This window comes from Drosophila biarmipes, unplaced genomic scaffold (assembly GCF_025231255.1).
Source record: "Drosophila biarmipes strain raj3 unplaced genomic scaffold, RU_DBia_V1.1 ptg000019l, whole genome shotgun sequence".
In the NCBI taxonomy this organism is placed as follows: Eukaryota; Metazoa; Arthropoda; class Insecta; order Diptera; family Drosophilidae; genus Drosophila; species Drosophila biarmipes.
The window spans coordinates 4,910,079-4,925,595 of NW_026114537.1; the positions used below are offsets into that span (position 1 = coordinate 4,910,079).

The 15,517-nt window shown below is 41.4% G+C and overlaps 1 protein-coding gene across 3 annotated transcripts in view; it reads right to left on the reverse strand.

Moving 5' to 3' along the window:
* LOC108027040 (uncharacterized) overlaps nt 1–15,517 on the reverse strand; it is a 100,401-nt gene that overhangs the window by 77,796 nt on the left and 7,088 nt on the right. For 2 of the 3 annotated variants that reach the window (XM_017098243.3, XM_017098251.3), the window contains one exon: nt 10,444–11,244. The exons of the other annotated variant lie outside the window; for it this stretch is intronic. In XM_017098243.3, coding sequence (XP_016953732.1) covers nt 11,107–11,244 — 138 coding nt within the window. In that variant the 3' untranslated portion in view covers nt 10,444–11,106. Of the gene's footprint in view, nt 1–10,443; nt 11,245–15,517 lie in introns of those variants that run through there. 3 annotated transcript variants of the gene reach the window in all.

The window sequence follows — 15,517 nt, forward strand, 5'->3', positions numbered from 1 at the left end:
CCCGCTCCGCTGCCGAGATGTGGCACCTTCTCTCTTAGTCCAAAGTTCACGGCCACGTCCAAAGTATGGCGTCGTCCCGTTAGTTCCTTTTGCACACGGCACTCTCGCTCCGCCCGCCAAGTCTCCGCTCTCCTTATCTCCATCCTTGGTCTCCAAACTCTCTTTATCTTCAAACCTTCTTGCTCTCCAAACTCCTACGCGAATTCGCAGCGTACAAGGTGAGCGGCCGGCCACCTGCTGCTGGGATTTGTGTGGAGTTATTCAACTCCTCACAATATATTTTATGAAAATCACTGTTTAAAAATAAACGGCCACGAATATTATTTTAAAGCTTTAGAATTAACGTTTCTCCCCTTTACATAAAAAATGAATTCTCACACAGAAATACATCTTCTGAAGAGTTCACGGTTAATTTATTTTAAATCGTTCTGTCAAATTTCCCTAACCATAAATTCAAGGATGTACTTCCTTCGCCAATATCTCAGTTTAAGATCAGTTCAAACTCGCAAAGAGCGGATCGGTTTGTTCGCATCGAGTTTTTTTTTTTTTGACTTGCTTAAGGGAGGACAAATACGACAAGGAAGCTTTAAAAAATCGAAAAGATTCCTGCCGACGACGTTTTCTGTTCAAATATCGGCGCAAATCATTTATAAATAGTATTTATGAAGAAGTATTTAGCTCTTGGTCATTGATGTACATCGTGGCAAATTTAGAGGATAATAATTTCGTGTTAGTCTAACAGGAACATTGAATGTTAGGCGGTTTACGAGTTCTGCAGAATCAATATCACCTCTAATAACGTTTTGAATAAAAATAGTATAAAGCATTGTTCTACGATTTACAAGTGTAGGTAAATTAAGTAATTGTAATCTACTCTGGTAGGAAGGTAGCCTTACGTTTTGATCCCAGTTTAAACTAGGAAGGAACTGACTAAATACGGTTGATGTGGACTCCAAGCCGTCGAACAATATTCTTTCGGTCATTTTGTGAATCGTTAGATTTCTGGTACTGAAAACTTTGTTCTATTTTTGCCATTTCGTAAGCAATAGTTTCCGGATTTGGAGATCTGATAATTGTTTTTAGTGGGCCATTTAATCCGACAATAAATGCATTGAGGCAGATGTCGGAGTATAGGCCTGTTTTTCCGTGAGGTTTTGAACAACGCGGTCTGAATTATAAGTCGAGGACACCAGTTGGCTTCTCGACTTTGCTATTGCGAAGAAAAGTTTATTTTTGAAAAGTCTGCTTCGTAAGTTTTGAATTCCGCGAATCAGTATAACTTCATTCTAATTGTTAATATAGAGACCTTTGAGATTTGCTTTAATTTCATCCCCTATAAGTGGTGTACCAATGCTTCAATGGTCCAATGCTTCGTGTGCCTTGCCCTTTATTCCATTACGAATAGCCCTGAGGAACATCTGCCCATACGGTGTCTGATCTGTAGATCGAATAAGCATGAGCTATTCCTCGACACTGGTTTCCAGATTGTCAGAGGGACCCTCGTAAGTTGGCAATCGTTGTACAAAAGCCATTATATCCTTTGGACTTAAATTTGTGTTGACAATGGTCAATGTATTGCTAACTGTGGTGCTGAGAGAGCCCGATGCGTTTCCAGAGTCTACATTAATAATGTTGGTGTCAGAAGGTTGAAATTCTTCTTCTATTTGTATGTACTGTTCTTCTTCGCCTATGTCCGTCAAGCTACCTCCACTTCTCAAATCTAGCCTGCTTCTAAGTTTACTAGCTGAGCTGACTTTCTTTAACATTAGTTATTTATTCCTCGTTTATTGTGAGGTTTGTAGTGTATCTATGATATAAATATGTGATAATACTACGTAATTGCAAATTGTATAACATGCATAATTTTTTTTTTTTTTTTATTTGTAATTTCTTTTGAGAATTTGATCCTGGTACTTGACTAGCGTTTAATATGCACATACTCGGTCACAACTCGAATAAACACTTGCTCTTGTACATTTGCACAAAATGTACATTTTTTTTTTTACTTTATTCTCTCTTTTTTACACTGCCATTAGTTCACTTACCTCTCTTACACGACTAATATAAAAAGGAGTTGGAGCATTATAATCTCCTGGTTCGGGTCCGGCTGCGCCAATTACAGGACAGGGAAATACTGTTGGAGGGCCTTCAGTATATGGGTTTTGGTTAAAAGAGTACGATGGGGAATCGGAATCTGCCTAGTTGGCAGAATCCGCGTAGCTGCTAAGGCGGCTGACTTCGTTCGCTGCTTGCTCCGGTTACTTCGGCCGGTTGTATGGGCAATGACCATTCATCTATGTCGCTGCGGTTTGGGGGCGTTGGTGTCTGGTCTGGTGGTCTGCAATAATGGGTGTGGTTCAACTCCTATATTCTCTGTCTCAGCAGATTTGTTGGGTGGCACGGTCGTTTATTTGCAGCCCATTGCGCATCCCACTTTTTGGTAATCTCTTTAAGCAACGTTTTTGGACTGCTCCATGGATAAAGAAACCAGTCAACATGTTATGTTTTAGCCTCGTCAATACATAAACATAAACCTAAAACCCTGTTTTCCAAGCCCACCCTTCAGTTCTGAAATATGGTCGGTGTAAGACGGAAAAAGATCCGCGTGCGCTAGTCGACCGCCCACTCGCACCAATCTTAAAATACGGGTTTTGAAAGTCTCTTTGCTGATAAATGGACTAAGTAAGAACTGGGTAATGAGTAAATTTTCTTTAAATCGTTAAAGTCGTCTGCAAACGATTCACCCTGAACAGCCTGCGCGATATAAGAAAACAAAAAAATAAGGTAGGAAGCTAACAGGACGTGCTCGATCCACAATTTCCACAATTGTTCTTCCGTCAACGAAACGAAAGATAAATGTTGTAATTTGCACAACCTTTACATAGGAAGAAGAATTTTTAGCTACTTGTAGCAACGGATGATTACAGACCATAGCAACCACATGGGCGATTACTGGCTATTTCATTTCGAATTGGCTTTCATGGGGTGTGTCAGCCAAGTGCTGATTAACTGGTCAATGGGTCGAGTCCATGGACAAAAACAAGAGCCTTTAAACCAAAGCGTTGTTACGAGATTTTTGACAGTAGTTCCTCGAGATTGAAGTTAGTCGGGACTCGTCGCCAGACAGCAGTTGGAGCCAATTCTTTCAACATGACGAGAGATGTTTAACGTTTCTAAATCTATTAGACACGATGACACCATCTTCAAACCATGCGGTACGTCGCTGGGTATTTCGTCGTCCCATTCAGTTTGTAGCGACCAGAGTTTTGAATTAAAATATTTGCAAGGGTAACGATAGGGCAAATGATCGAATAGCCGTGCTGCTAATAAAAGCTTGGATCGATTAGTGGATGGGGGTTCGAACTGTAGGTTCTGGGCGTTGAATTTGAACGTATCCTGTTTTGGACTCCAAAAGAGACCCCAAGTTTATGTATCGACGTTTTCTCCAATAAGGGCTTCTGACTCGACGACCTGTCGCTCGTTGAGGGTACAAAATAACGCGTTTTGGGATCTACTCTACCCATGACGATGTGAATTATCATTGTGTTGCCGAGCGAGAGAAGAGATTCATGTATAGCAGTTACGGTGTCGATAAAGGAGCGTAGAAACGGACGGACAGACGGACATGGCTAGATCCTCTCGTCTAGTGACGCTGATCAAGAATATATACTTTATGGGTCGGAAACATTTCCTTCACTGCTTTGCTAACTTCTGACTGAAATCATTATACCCTCTGCAAGGGTATAAAAATTATATCATAGTGTTTTTAATATATACTACGCTTGGAAATATAACTGTTTTAATAATTCTAAATTTCGAATTCAATTTTATCAAAATCGAAAACAATAGAAAAAATATGAAACAAATTATTGCTTCGGTGTTTTTTGACATATTATCTTATAACATTGGGAATATCATTTTTTATATTTTTAAGAATTTTGAATTAAGCTTAATAAAAATCGGGCGCACCCAATGTGCGATGACGATGCGCTTATTGCGCAACGCTAATTTGGCCGCGTGCACTTGTTATATAACTCTTGGTGATTGCGAACTTTAGATAGACTTGCGAAGTTTGGATGACGGCTCAAAACCAGTGAGGCTACCCAGGAGCACCAAGTTTTCTCAGGGAGCAGGAGTGAATATGCAACTTCGCAAGGCCACTGTATTTATTCAAAACATTGCTCAGACGTCATATGTATAAATGTTTCGTTTAGTCCAAAAGCTTTTCCATTCAAGAATGTTACCAGACTTTTTTTCTTCAGATCTTCTTCCATTTTACATCGGTCTTTAGAGTCAGTATTTAATAAAGTCTAGTATTGTGTAGATTCTATTATATATTGTTATTATTATTTTATCTATGTTGTAACTTAGTATGAACGTTGCTTTCCGACCTTTTGCAGAAAATTTATTGCAGCTTTCGACAGTCGGGCATCGAAACGAACATAGAAAAGAATAAAAAAACAGTGAAATGATCAAACAGTGTAGTTGTGACAAAGTTGGTAAGAAACCGCCTTGACTCAGCCGTGTGACGCCTTCCGGATCTCAGCTACCTGTATCTCAGTTCGCAGATGCCTGATGTCCCAATCCCGAAAGTCTCGACGCAGCAATCTTGCTCCTTGTAGGCTCCCACGGAGCTGCTTTCGTCGACTCGCCTTGTTGTGGCTCCCTCATAGTTTACTTGGTTGATTTTCTGTTCACTTGGTAACTAAACGACTGCTTATCTTAACTCTTCGACTCTTCTCCTCGTGATCGACTGATCGTGATCGACTGACCGTAATCGACTGACCGTAATCGACTGATCGTAATCGACTGATCCTGCTGCTAACGCCCTGCGGGTTTATATAGGGCCTCCGGGAACCGTTATTCCCCTTTTGCGCACGGCCCGCCGAAACTCTCCACTCCGGGTCCAAAGTCCGTGGCTCCAGTTTTACCCTCTTGGCCTTCAAGAGCTGTTTTCCGACGATGTCCAGCCTGATGCTGCCGTCCCGCTGATTCCCGTGATGCATATGGCATGCTTGTGTCCCGCTCCGCTGCCGAGATGTGGCACCTTCTCTCTTAGTCCAAAGTTCACGGCCACGTCCAAAGTATGGCGTCGTCCCGTTAGTTCCTTTTGCACACGGCACTCTCGCTCCGCCCGCCAAGTCTCCGCTCTCCTTATCTCCATCCTTGGTCCCCAAACTCTCTTTATCTTCAAACCTTCTTGCTCTCCAAACTCCTACGCGAATTCGCAGCGTACAAGGTGAGCGGCCGGCCACCTGCTGCTGGGATTTGTGTGGAGTTATTCAACTCCTCACAATATATTTTATGAAAATCACTGTTTAAAAATAAACGGCCACGAATATTATTTTAAAGCTTTAGAAGGGAATTAACGTTTCTCCCCTTTACATAAAAAATGAATTCTCACACAGAAATACATCTTCTGAAGAGTTCACGGTTAATTTATTTTAAATCGTTCTGTCAAATTTCCCTAACCATAAATTCAAGGATGTACTTCCTTCGCCAATATCTCAGTTTAAGATCAGTTCAAACTCGCAAAGAGCGGATCGGTTTGTTCGCATCGAGTTTTTTTTTTTGACTTGCTTAAGGGAGGACAAATACGACAAGGAAGCTTTAAAAAATCGAAAAGATTCCTGCCGACGACGTTTTCTGTTCAAATATCGGCGCAAATCATTTATAAAAAGTATTTATGATGAAGTATTAAGCTCTTGGTCATTGATGCACATCGTGGCAATTTTAGAGGATAATAATTTCGTGTTAGTCTAACAGGAACATTAAATGTTAGGCGGTTTACAAGTTCTGCAGAATCAATATCACCTCTAATAACGTTTTGAATAAAAATAGTATAAAGCATTGTTCTACGATTTACAAGTGTAGGTAAATTAAGTAATTGTAATCTACTCTGGTAGGAAGGAAGCCTTACGTTTTGATCCCAGTTTAAACTAGGAACGGCAGATAAAATAAATTTTTTTGAACTGACTAAATACGGTTGAGGTGGACCGTGAGCCGTCGAACAATATTCTTTCGGTCATTTTGTGAAACGTTAGATTTCTGGTACTGAAAACTTTGTTCTATTTTTGCAATAGTTTCCGGATTTGGGGATCTGATAATTGTTTTTAGTGGGCCATTTAATCCGACAATAAATGCATTGAGGCAGATGTCGGAGTATAGGCCTGTTTTTCCGTGAGTTTTTGAACAACGCGGTCTGAATTATAAGTCGATGACACCAGTTGGCTTCTCGACTTTGCTATTGCGAAGAAAAGTTTATTTATGAAAAGTCTGCTTCGTAAGTTTTGAATTCCGCGAATCAGTATAGCTTCATTCTAATTGTTAATATAGAGACCTTTGAGATTTGCTTTAATTTCATCCCCTATAAGTGGTGTACCAATGCTTCAATGGTCCAATGCTTCGTGTGCCTTGCCCTTTATTCCATTACCAATAGCCCTGAGGAACATCTGCCCATACGGTGTCTGATCTGTAGATCGAATAAGCATGAGCTATTCCTCGACACTGGTTTCCATATTGTCCGAGGGACCCTCGTAAGTTGGCAATCGTGGTACAAAAGCAATTATATCCTTCGGACTTAAATTTGTGTTGACAATGGTCAATGTATTGCTAACTGTGGTGCTGAGAGAGCCCGATGCGTTTCCAGAGTCTACATTAATAATGTTGGTGTCAGAAGGTTGAAATTCTTCTTTTATTTGTCTGTACTGTTCTTCTTCGCCTATGTCCGTCAAGCTACCTCCACTTCTCAAATCTAGCCTGCTTCTAAGTTTACTAGCTAAGCTGACTTTCAATAACATTAGTTATTTATTCCTCGTTTATTGTGAGGTTTGTAGTGTATCTATGATATAAATATGTGATAATAGTACGTAATTGCAAATTGTATAACATGCGTAATTTTTTTCGGGTTGTGTTTAGTATTGACTGCACTGTGTATATATAAGTTAACTGCAGTCAACCAAACTAATGTCGTTGACCGCAGTTACGCCAACAACATCGCTCCGCCCGAATTGCTGATCAAGCAATGGACCGGATGCTCATGCACAGTCGGCAAGCTCAGTATATTTGCGTGGCCGCTGTGAGTCTCTGTTAGCTTTAAGTTCTTTTCATATTCAGTTTGTATTAATAATTTGAATAAAGAGCACCAGCTCTCGATTTATTGAAACTCCGGCTACCGCCGTTAACCTCTTATTATTTCTATACTGACTATACAAAAAAAAAGAGCATTTGAATTTGGATTAAACAAAAAGAGTGTAGTCAGATTCTGCTCCCAGAAAGTGTAAAAATAAAGTGTATAAAAATTCCCGAAGAGTCTCAGCGTTTGATTAAGGTCGTTTTTATTATTTTTTCCGTGAGCATGAAATTCATGTGAAAGATATGTATTAAGCAAAGTATTCCCAAAAAAAAAAGAATAAATAAAATAAACAGCCGTTGTTACCGTTTTCATTGCCAAGTTCTCTGCAAAGAAGCTCGGCCCTGAAAGTAGCCGACGTCGTCTTTGTTTATACAACAATTTTCCTTGCGTATGCAAACCTCTGCACAGTAAATTCAGCAGTCCGGGCCTTTGTGTTAAAAAGTATGGGTAACCGTAGGGTAGGGACTTGGACTTCCACTGACTTGCGCGAATAATTGCGGTTATACACTATTCTGCACCCGGTTTGTAAGTGGAGTCCCGTTTGCACTGTTTTTTGTCGAATTGCACCTTGTGAAGCTACATATGAGCTCCCCATTCCTCACTTATAGGAATATTAAATAATTCGCCACCGACTCAGAGTCCGAGAGTGAAGAGCAGGCCAATATTTCACCCATAAGTCATAGCACCCTAAACCCACCCACAAACATGGACCCCGAGCAGCTCCGGTCTGTTGTACAAGCCGCTAGAGAACAGGCACTTAGGCAGCAAATTGAGGAACTGGCCGGGCGAGTAGCGGCTGTGAGCACTGTGGCAGCTCCAGCCCAAGCCCCGCAAATAAAAACATATGTGGCCATAGAGATAAGGGAAGACGTACAGTGTACCGAGCCTTTGGATGCGGTTAAATGTCTACCCGAGTTTGCGGGAACACAGGAGTCGTACGTATCCTGGCGGCAAGCGGCAGAAGCCGCCTTCCATATTTTTAGAAAGTATGATGGCAGCTCTCGCCATTATCAGGCAGTCATCATCACTAGGAGTAAAATCAGGGGCCTCGCAGATGCCGTTTTATCTTCTTTTGGGACTGTATTGAATTTCGACGCGATTATAAATCGCTTGTACTTCACATATAGTGACAAGCGACCGATGCATGTCATCGAGCAGGAGTTGGGCACTCTGAGACAGGGTAGCCTCTCCTTGCTACAATACTATGATGAGGTCGAGAAAAAGCTCACCTTGTTAACAAATAAAGTAAATATGACATACGAAGGGGCCATGGCTAAGGTGCTGTACGATAAATTCCGCCAAGACGCTCAGCGAGTATTTATCTCCGGACTAAAGCGTAGCCTCACTGACGTGCTTTTCTCGGCAAAGCCGAAAGACATGCCGTCATCTCTTGCCTTAGCACAAGAGGTAGAGTCTCATCACGAGAGGTAATCTTTGCAACCACGTTCGCAAAGAGCCAAGAAGATCGGGATCGTAGAGTAACACAAAAGGCGCCAGAGCGTCAACAAGAGAGGATCCCCTCTCAACAAAATTCACAATTTACTTACAAGAACCCTTATTTTAGAAAGCAGCAAAAAGCACAAGTCCAGTCAGAGCCGCGCAATAGCAGGCCCCAAAATAGTGTAGAGGAGCCCATGGATGTTGATCCTTCACTCTCTAAAATGATGCCACATCCCCCAGCCCCGCCTGGTAGGAGGCTAGCTGCGTCCGAGCGAACAAATGTTCAAAAGAAGCAGAGGGTCAACCACGTTGCTCAAAGCACGGGTGATTCTGGCGGAACATACTCCGCTGCAGCCTCTAACGCAGCAAAAGAAATTAACGATGACGCCATTTGCGAGTATGACTCGGACGCCATCAATTTTTTAGGGGAAAGTCGCTGCTCCCCGTCATCAGACTAAGAGTAGCAGGGATTGATATGAGACTACTCATCGACACGGGCACTGCCAAAAACTTCATCCGACCATATGAAGGACTGAAGGGTGTCCGCCCAGTAGAGTCTCCATTCACAATCCATTCCGTTCATGGTGCATCCACCATCACGAAGAAATGCTTGGTGTCCATTTTTAACTTGAAGGCCAAGTTCTTCATTTTACCTGACTTGTCCTCCTTCGATGCGATCGTCGGTTTTGACCTGTTAAAGCAGGCAGGGGCATCGCTTTGTCTAGCTTCCGGTCATCTCAAATCCATTCCATCGCATGGAATTGGGAAATGTGAATTTAGGAATATACTCGTATTTTGGCTGAGATTAATAGTGTGAACTCTGACTTCTTTTATTGTTGAGTATTTAAAGGTCTTTGGGAGTTTTCCAATGTGTTTTGGTTATTATTTTGGGTTATTCTTACATTGCTTTGGTTATTGCCATTGTGGCCTCGGTTCGAGTTACCACCGCCTCCATAGTTTCCTCTATATTGGCCTCGTCCTCTATTGTTATTTTGGTAATTGTTGTTATATTTATTGTGGTTATAGTTATTGTGATTACCAAGAAAATTACCTTTATAATTTCCACGTCCGCGATTTGAGCCGCACTGTGGATAATTCTTAAAATATAGGACGGTGTTTGACTGTCCAGTTGCTTCAGTGCAACTATTGACAAATTTGGAAACGGCTTCGTTCATAGTACTAAATGTGCCACCTTGAATGATAAGTTTTACCTTATCGATTTTGCAATTTTAGTGCAATTTAGTCTAGTCTAGTAAATTTTCAGCCTTACCATCAAAAATTGGTTGTGCCATTGTGATAGAGTTACTTATTTTATTTTCTATTACACTCGAAGTATCTGAATCTGTTGAAATGTCCAGATCAGTGTATACCGCCGGAATATTAAGATTTTTAAAATCTTCATCTTCTATTTTGAGGTTTACTTTGAGAAGCTCTTCTGACTCCGATTTGTTCGTTTCTGTTGATTCCGGGTCAGATGCAGTATCAACTGCTTTTGGAGTGTTTAGAACGGTTGGTACCGATATTTCTAAACTGAACTTTTGTTTAACAAATATTAAATTAGATCGTAGTCGTATCAAAAGTTTCGATACCTGTGACCAATGATCTTGATTTAATCTTTCCCTGTGTTCATGTATTAGCATTCGCGCTTCATTAAAGCACTCTACTAATATTTCAACATGCTTCCTAACCGTGTTTTTTTGGATAGGTCTATTCTGGGTTAGTGACTTGTATGATCTGTCAAAATTAGTTTTAATGTTTTATAATTATAACAATTTGTTCCATTCCAAGCCCATAGTTTAGCCATACTTTGTAAGAAGTGTTACATGAAATATTTTTATATTTAATTTTTTTGTAATTTCATTTTCTTAGATTTTAGGAGTTGACATTTATGTGTAATCACTTTTGTTTATGCTGTTTTTTTTTTAGATTTTGTCCAGGTCATTTGCTTGACTCTGGAATCTTTTCTTCAAACATTTGTTATGTAATTTATACAATTTTAGTAATACGCTTACCAACATTAACAATTTTGTGACTGTTCGAAGATTAATTTTTTCAGATTCAATTTTATTAACGACATTTGCCGTGGAATCTACAACTTTTGTATCTACCAAACCCATATTGAATATTGTATCGATTTTCCTTTTTCCAATTTCTATCTTATTTTCCTCTGTGTCATGTAATGTTTCTAGGAAGTAATAGTCAGAATCATTTATTTGATCTGTTTTACTCATGCTATTACTTCTCATTAGAAAAGAGTGAAAAAAACAATTGAATTGGATTTCATCCCTTTTTTTACAATTATATTTTCCTGCCTATTATTTGTACGGCTTTTCGGGCCATACTTTCTAATAGGGCAGAAAGGGTTCCGCTCAATTTTACAAAATATTATATTATATTAAAAAAACATATGCATCGTAGTGCAATCAAATAAAATTATGCAACGCAGTGCATGGGCTTAAAAAAAATATTTGTTTCCAGCTTGGTTGGTTTCTCTTCCTTCCTTCTACGTCAGCTGGTCGTCGCTGGTTTGGCTACGCTGACGCTCCCTCGGTGGCGCAGGAGGTGTCGTATTCCCGCACTCTATTTGCTGCTGCTGCTATCCGGGGCCTTTTGGGCTCAGGCGTTACCGGTCCCGGTCCAGGGCACGTCTTTTGAAGTCTTGGTAATTGCTTTGGAGATGGGGGTTTTGTTGTTGTTAGTGTTTCATTAATTCTTTTTATTGGCACTGAGTGGAGGCAATTTTTGGGCGTTTATTATTTATTAATTTTTCTTGCAGAAAATCAAGTTATGTTTGTAGTTTGTGGGAGGTATCCCACGCGGGAGGTGGAGTATTTACGTAGAGTAGCCACTTCAGGTTTGCTACCCTTTTTTTTATCTTTTGCGCTCTTGAGTGGAGGGGCGAGGGGTATGCATCTGCTGTCCGTTCGTTACAATTATGCCGACGGTAGCAAAATCCGTCTATGAAGTCAGATCATTCCTCGGCCTGGCAAGCTTCTATAGATGTTTTATAAAGGATTTTGAAGCGATAGCAAGACCCATTTCAGACGTCTTGAAAGGGGAAAATGGCAGTGTTAGTAGACATAGGTCCCGAAACATTTCGATACAGTTCAATGAAGCGCAGCAACAAGCGTTTCAGAAGCTGCGAAACATCTTGGCCTCTGAAGACGTCATGCTGAGATACCCTGACTACAATTTGGCGTTTGATCTAACGACAGACGCCTCGGCCTATGGTATTGGTGCAGTTTTGTCCCAAGAAGGGCGGTTCATAACCATGATCTCAAGAACCTTAAAGGACAGAGAGGTCAATTAAGGGACAATGAAAGGGAGCTGTTGGCCATAGTTTGGGCACTGGCCAAGTTACGTCATTACCTATACGCGGTTAAAGATATAAATATCTTTACTGACCACCAACCATTGACTTTTGCAGTATCGGAATCCAATCCGAATGCGAAAATCAAGAGGTGGAAAGCTCGCATCGATGAATCCGGCGCGAAAATTGTCTACAAGCCCGGCAAAGATAATCTCGCCGCGGATGCCCTCTCGAGACAGCAACTTAACATTGTAGAAGAGGAGGAAGCTTACTCGTGTGCGGCCACAATTCATAGTGAGCTGTCACTAACCCACACAATTGAAGCAAGCCTTTGAATTGCTTTCAGAACCAGATAACACTGGAAGAAGTACGCTTCCCGTCAAAACGCAGCTTCGTACTTTTTGGCAACAAGAGACGGCACGACATCAGCTTCACATGTAAAAAATCATTGCTAGAGGAACTCACGGACATGATCGTTCCTAAAGGAGTAAACGCCATTCATTGCGATTTACACACTCTAGCAATGATACAGGACGAATTGGACAAATTTTGGTATTGCAAGGCGGGAGCTCCTCACTGTTAAGCACAATAGGGCACACAGGTCAGCTCAAGAGAATGTGAAGCAGGTGCTCTCTTTTTTCCCAAAAATGAGCAAATTAGCGAGCGAAATAGTCGCTAACTGCAAAACGTGTGCTAGCTCAAAATATGTCAGACATACCAAAAAACAGGAGCTTGGCGAAACACCGATCCCATCTCATGTAGGAGAAATGCTCCATATCGACATTTTTACCACTGACAAGAAATATTTCCTTACGTGCATTGACAAGTTTTCAAAATTTGCCATGGTCCAGCCGATCCCCTCTAGAACTATAGAGGATATCAAACCGGCCCTATTACAAATCCTGAACGTTTTCCCTAAAGCCAAGGTCATATATTGCGACAATGAACCTTCGTTGAACTCGCGTCTCTAATGCTGCACCCCTCCACAGTATATCAATCGGGCAGGTGGAGCGTTTCCACAGCACCCTAGCAGAACTCGCCAGGTGCCTTAAAATTGATAAAGGTATTATTTTGCTGGCCACTGCCAGGTATAACAATTCTATCCATTCGGTAATTGACAAAAGGCCGGCTGATGTGCTTCAAACACAATCGGATAATCCACAGTATGAAGTACAGGATAAGATAAAACAAGACCAAGATAAGCTCAGAGCCAGGGAAAATGCTTCCCGGCAGAACAGAGTCTTTGATGTTGGTGATAAGGTCCTGGTAAAGTCCAATAGGCGGCTTAGCAACAAACTATCGCCCCTGTGTTAAGAGAAGACCGTGGAAGCGGACATGGGGACCACTGTCCTCATTAAGGGGAGGGTGGTCCATAAAGACAACCTTAGGTAAGCCAGGCCCATTCGTTCGCCTGATAACATTTCAATTTTGTATTAGCCATAAGCTTCATTGCCACCTGCATAATTGTCGTTTTAAATTTATTTCATGTTTATTACGCCTTTAACCAACTTGGCAAAGATACTTACTAGCCGGAAGTGCTGCTAGCATAGTTTTTGTCTTAAGTTTATTTTACTGGTGGTGGGATAGCTCCCTATAAGCAAAAAGTAACTATAGCTCAATCCCACAGGTTCGGACTCCTATTTTACCTCTTCCTATCCTTGGCATCGGCTCTCATCACCGATTATTCGCAGGCCAAATAAATTCCTGTCATTGATGGTCGAATCCTGGTATGGGAGGAATTCGCTTTCGTCACTCACACAGCGAACCTCTCGGATTATGCGCGGGTGGTGGATGAAACAAATAATATGATTGACATGTTTCCGCAGTCCCACAAAGGAACAGAATGCTGATGATGGAACTACAAAATTTAATGCTTGCCATAACACTTGCCAAAATTAATATTGTTAGTCCAAATATTTTAGATCATGAAGACTTAAAATCAGTTTGGCTTGAGGAACCCACCAACACACCCATAGGGGATCTTTTGTCCGTTTCGTCCGTAACAATTCTGCAATCTGCTAACATATTACATTTTATCATCAAATTTCCTAAGATAAAGCTAGCATGCAAAAAAATAACCATTTTTCCGGTCGCCCATGGTGAGACAATGTTACAGATCATAGAGAACGTCATAGCAGAGTGCTCCGAATCACCAGGAGCCACGTTCTGCCGTTTGGCATCAGAGAGCTCATGCGCCATGCAATTACATGTAGGAGGAGTGGCGCACTGCAGGACACAGCAAAGTGACTTGCATCCCATCACCCACGTGGACGAAGGAGTTGTGATAATCAATGACAGATCAGCCAAGGTTCAAGTTGATAACGGGACTGAAGTCTGGATACACGGTACGCACCTCATCACCTTTGGCAACACGGCCATAATAAACTACACTCTCTTTACCAACCATGCCAATACCCAAAAAAGGACTCCAGGGGCAGCTAGCTCCCCCTTATTGAACATTACCGCCAACCAAGATGTTCTTAGCCTCCCATACCTTCACCGCTTGAGTGAACGCAACTTGGAGTTTATCAAGGAGTTCAAGGAAAAAATCGACGATCACCAGACGCATCTCGCAGCAATTATTGCAGGAGCAATATGTTGCGCACTTATCTGCATTGGTCTCACCTATCTACGATTTGCCAGGGCTAAACGATCTGCCATCCAAATTAGAGAGGTGATTGCCGATTTAGGATCGGCCGAGGGCGGCCTCAATTTAGAGGGGGGAGTAGTTAACTGCAGTCAACCCAACTAATGTCGTTGACCGCAGTTACGCCAACAACATCGCTCCGCCCGAATTGCTGATCAAGCAATGGACCGGATGCTCATGCACAGTCGGCAAGCCCAGCATATTTGCGTGGCCGCTGTGAGTCTCTGTTAGCTTTAAGTTCTTTTCATATTCAGTTTGTATTGATAATTTGAATAAAGAGCACACGCTCTCGATTTATTGAAACTCCGGCTACCGCCGTTAACCTCTTATTATTTCTATACTGACTGAGTCTCTAGCCCAGCAGGTTAAGAAGGGCAGTCACCCCTCCATCATAATCTTCGTAATTCACCATTAGAAGGAAGTAACTAACCGGACTTCTGTATCGAGACAGCGGCGAGGGAACATCTATAGTGTTTATAATTAGTTCATATATGAAATAAGTGGATTGTTTTAATTTGGTAAAATACATTATTTTAGGCAAGTGAACGAATAGCGACTACAACAAAGAGGAGAATATATTTGGTAAAATGAGATGTGACGTAATTTCTTAAATTCAATTGTGGCAAAGTGTACAGTTGGATTTTTTTTGTTCTCTTTCTTTTGTTTTGCCTTATAAGCGCGTGATGTGCACATATTCGGTCACGAATCTTTATAATTATGCACGGTTTCGGTGCCTTATTAGCGTTTGATGTGCACATATCCGGTCATGAATCTTTAAATAATTCCACTCGTTTATAGGTATTTGTAATTTCTTTCGAGAATTTGATCCTGGTACTTGACTAGCGTTTAATACATACTCGGTCACAACTCGAATAAACACTTGCTGGGTGTGGTTCAACTCCTATATTCTCTGTCTCAGCAGATTTGTTGGGTGGGTCGTTTATTTGCAGCCCATTGCGCATCCCACTTTTTGGTAAGGTCTTTA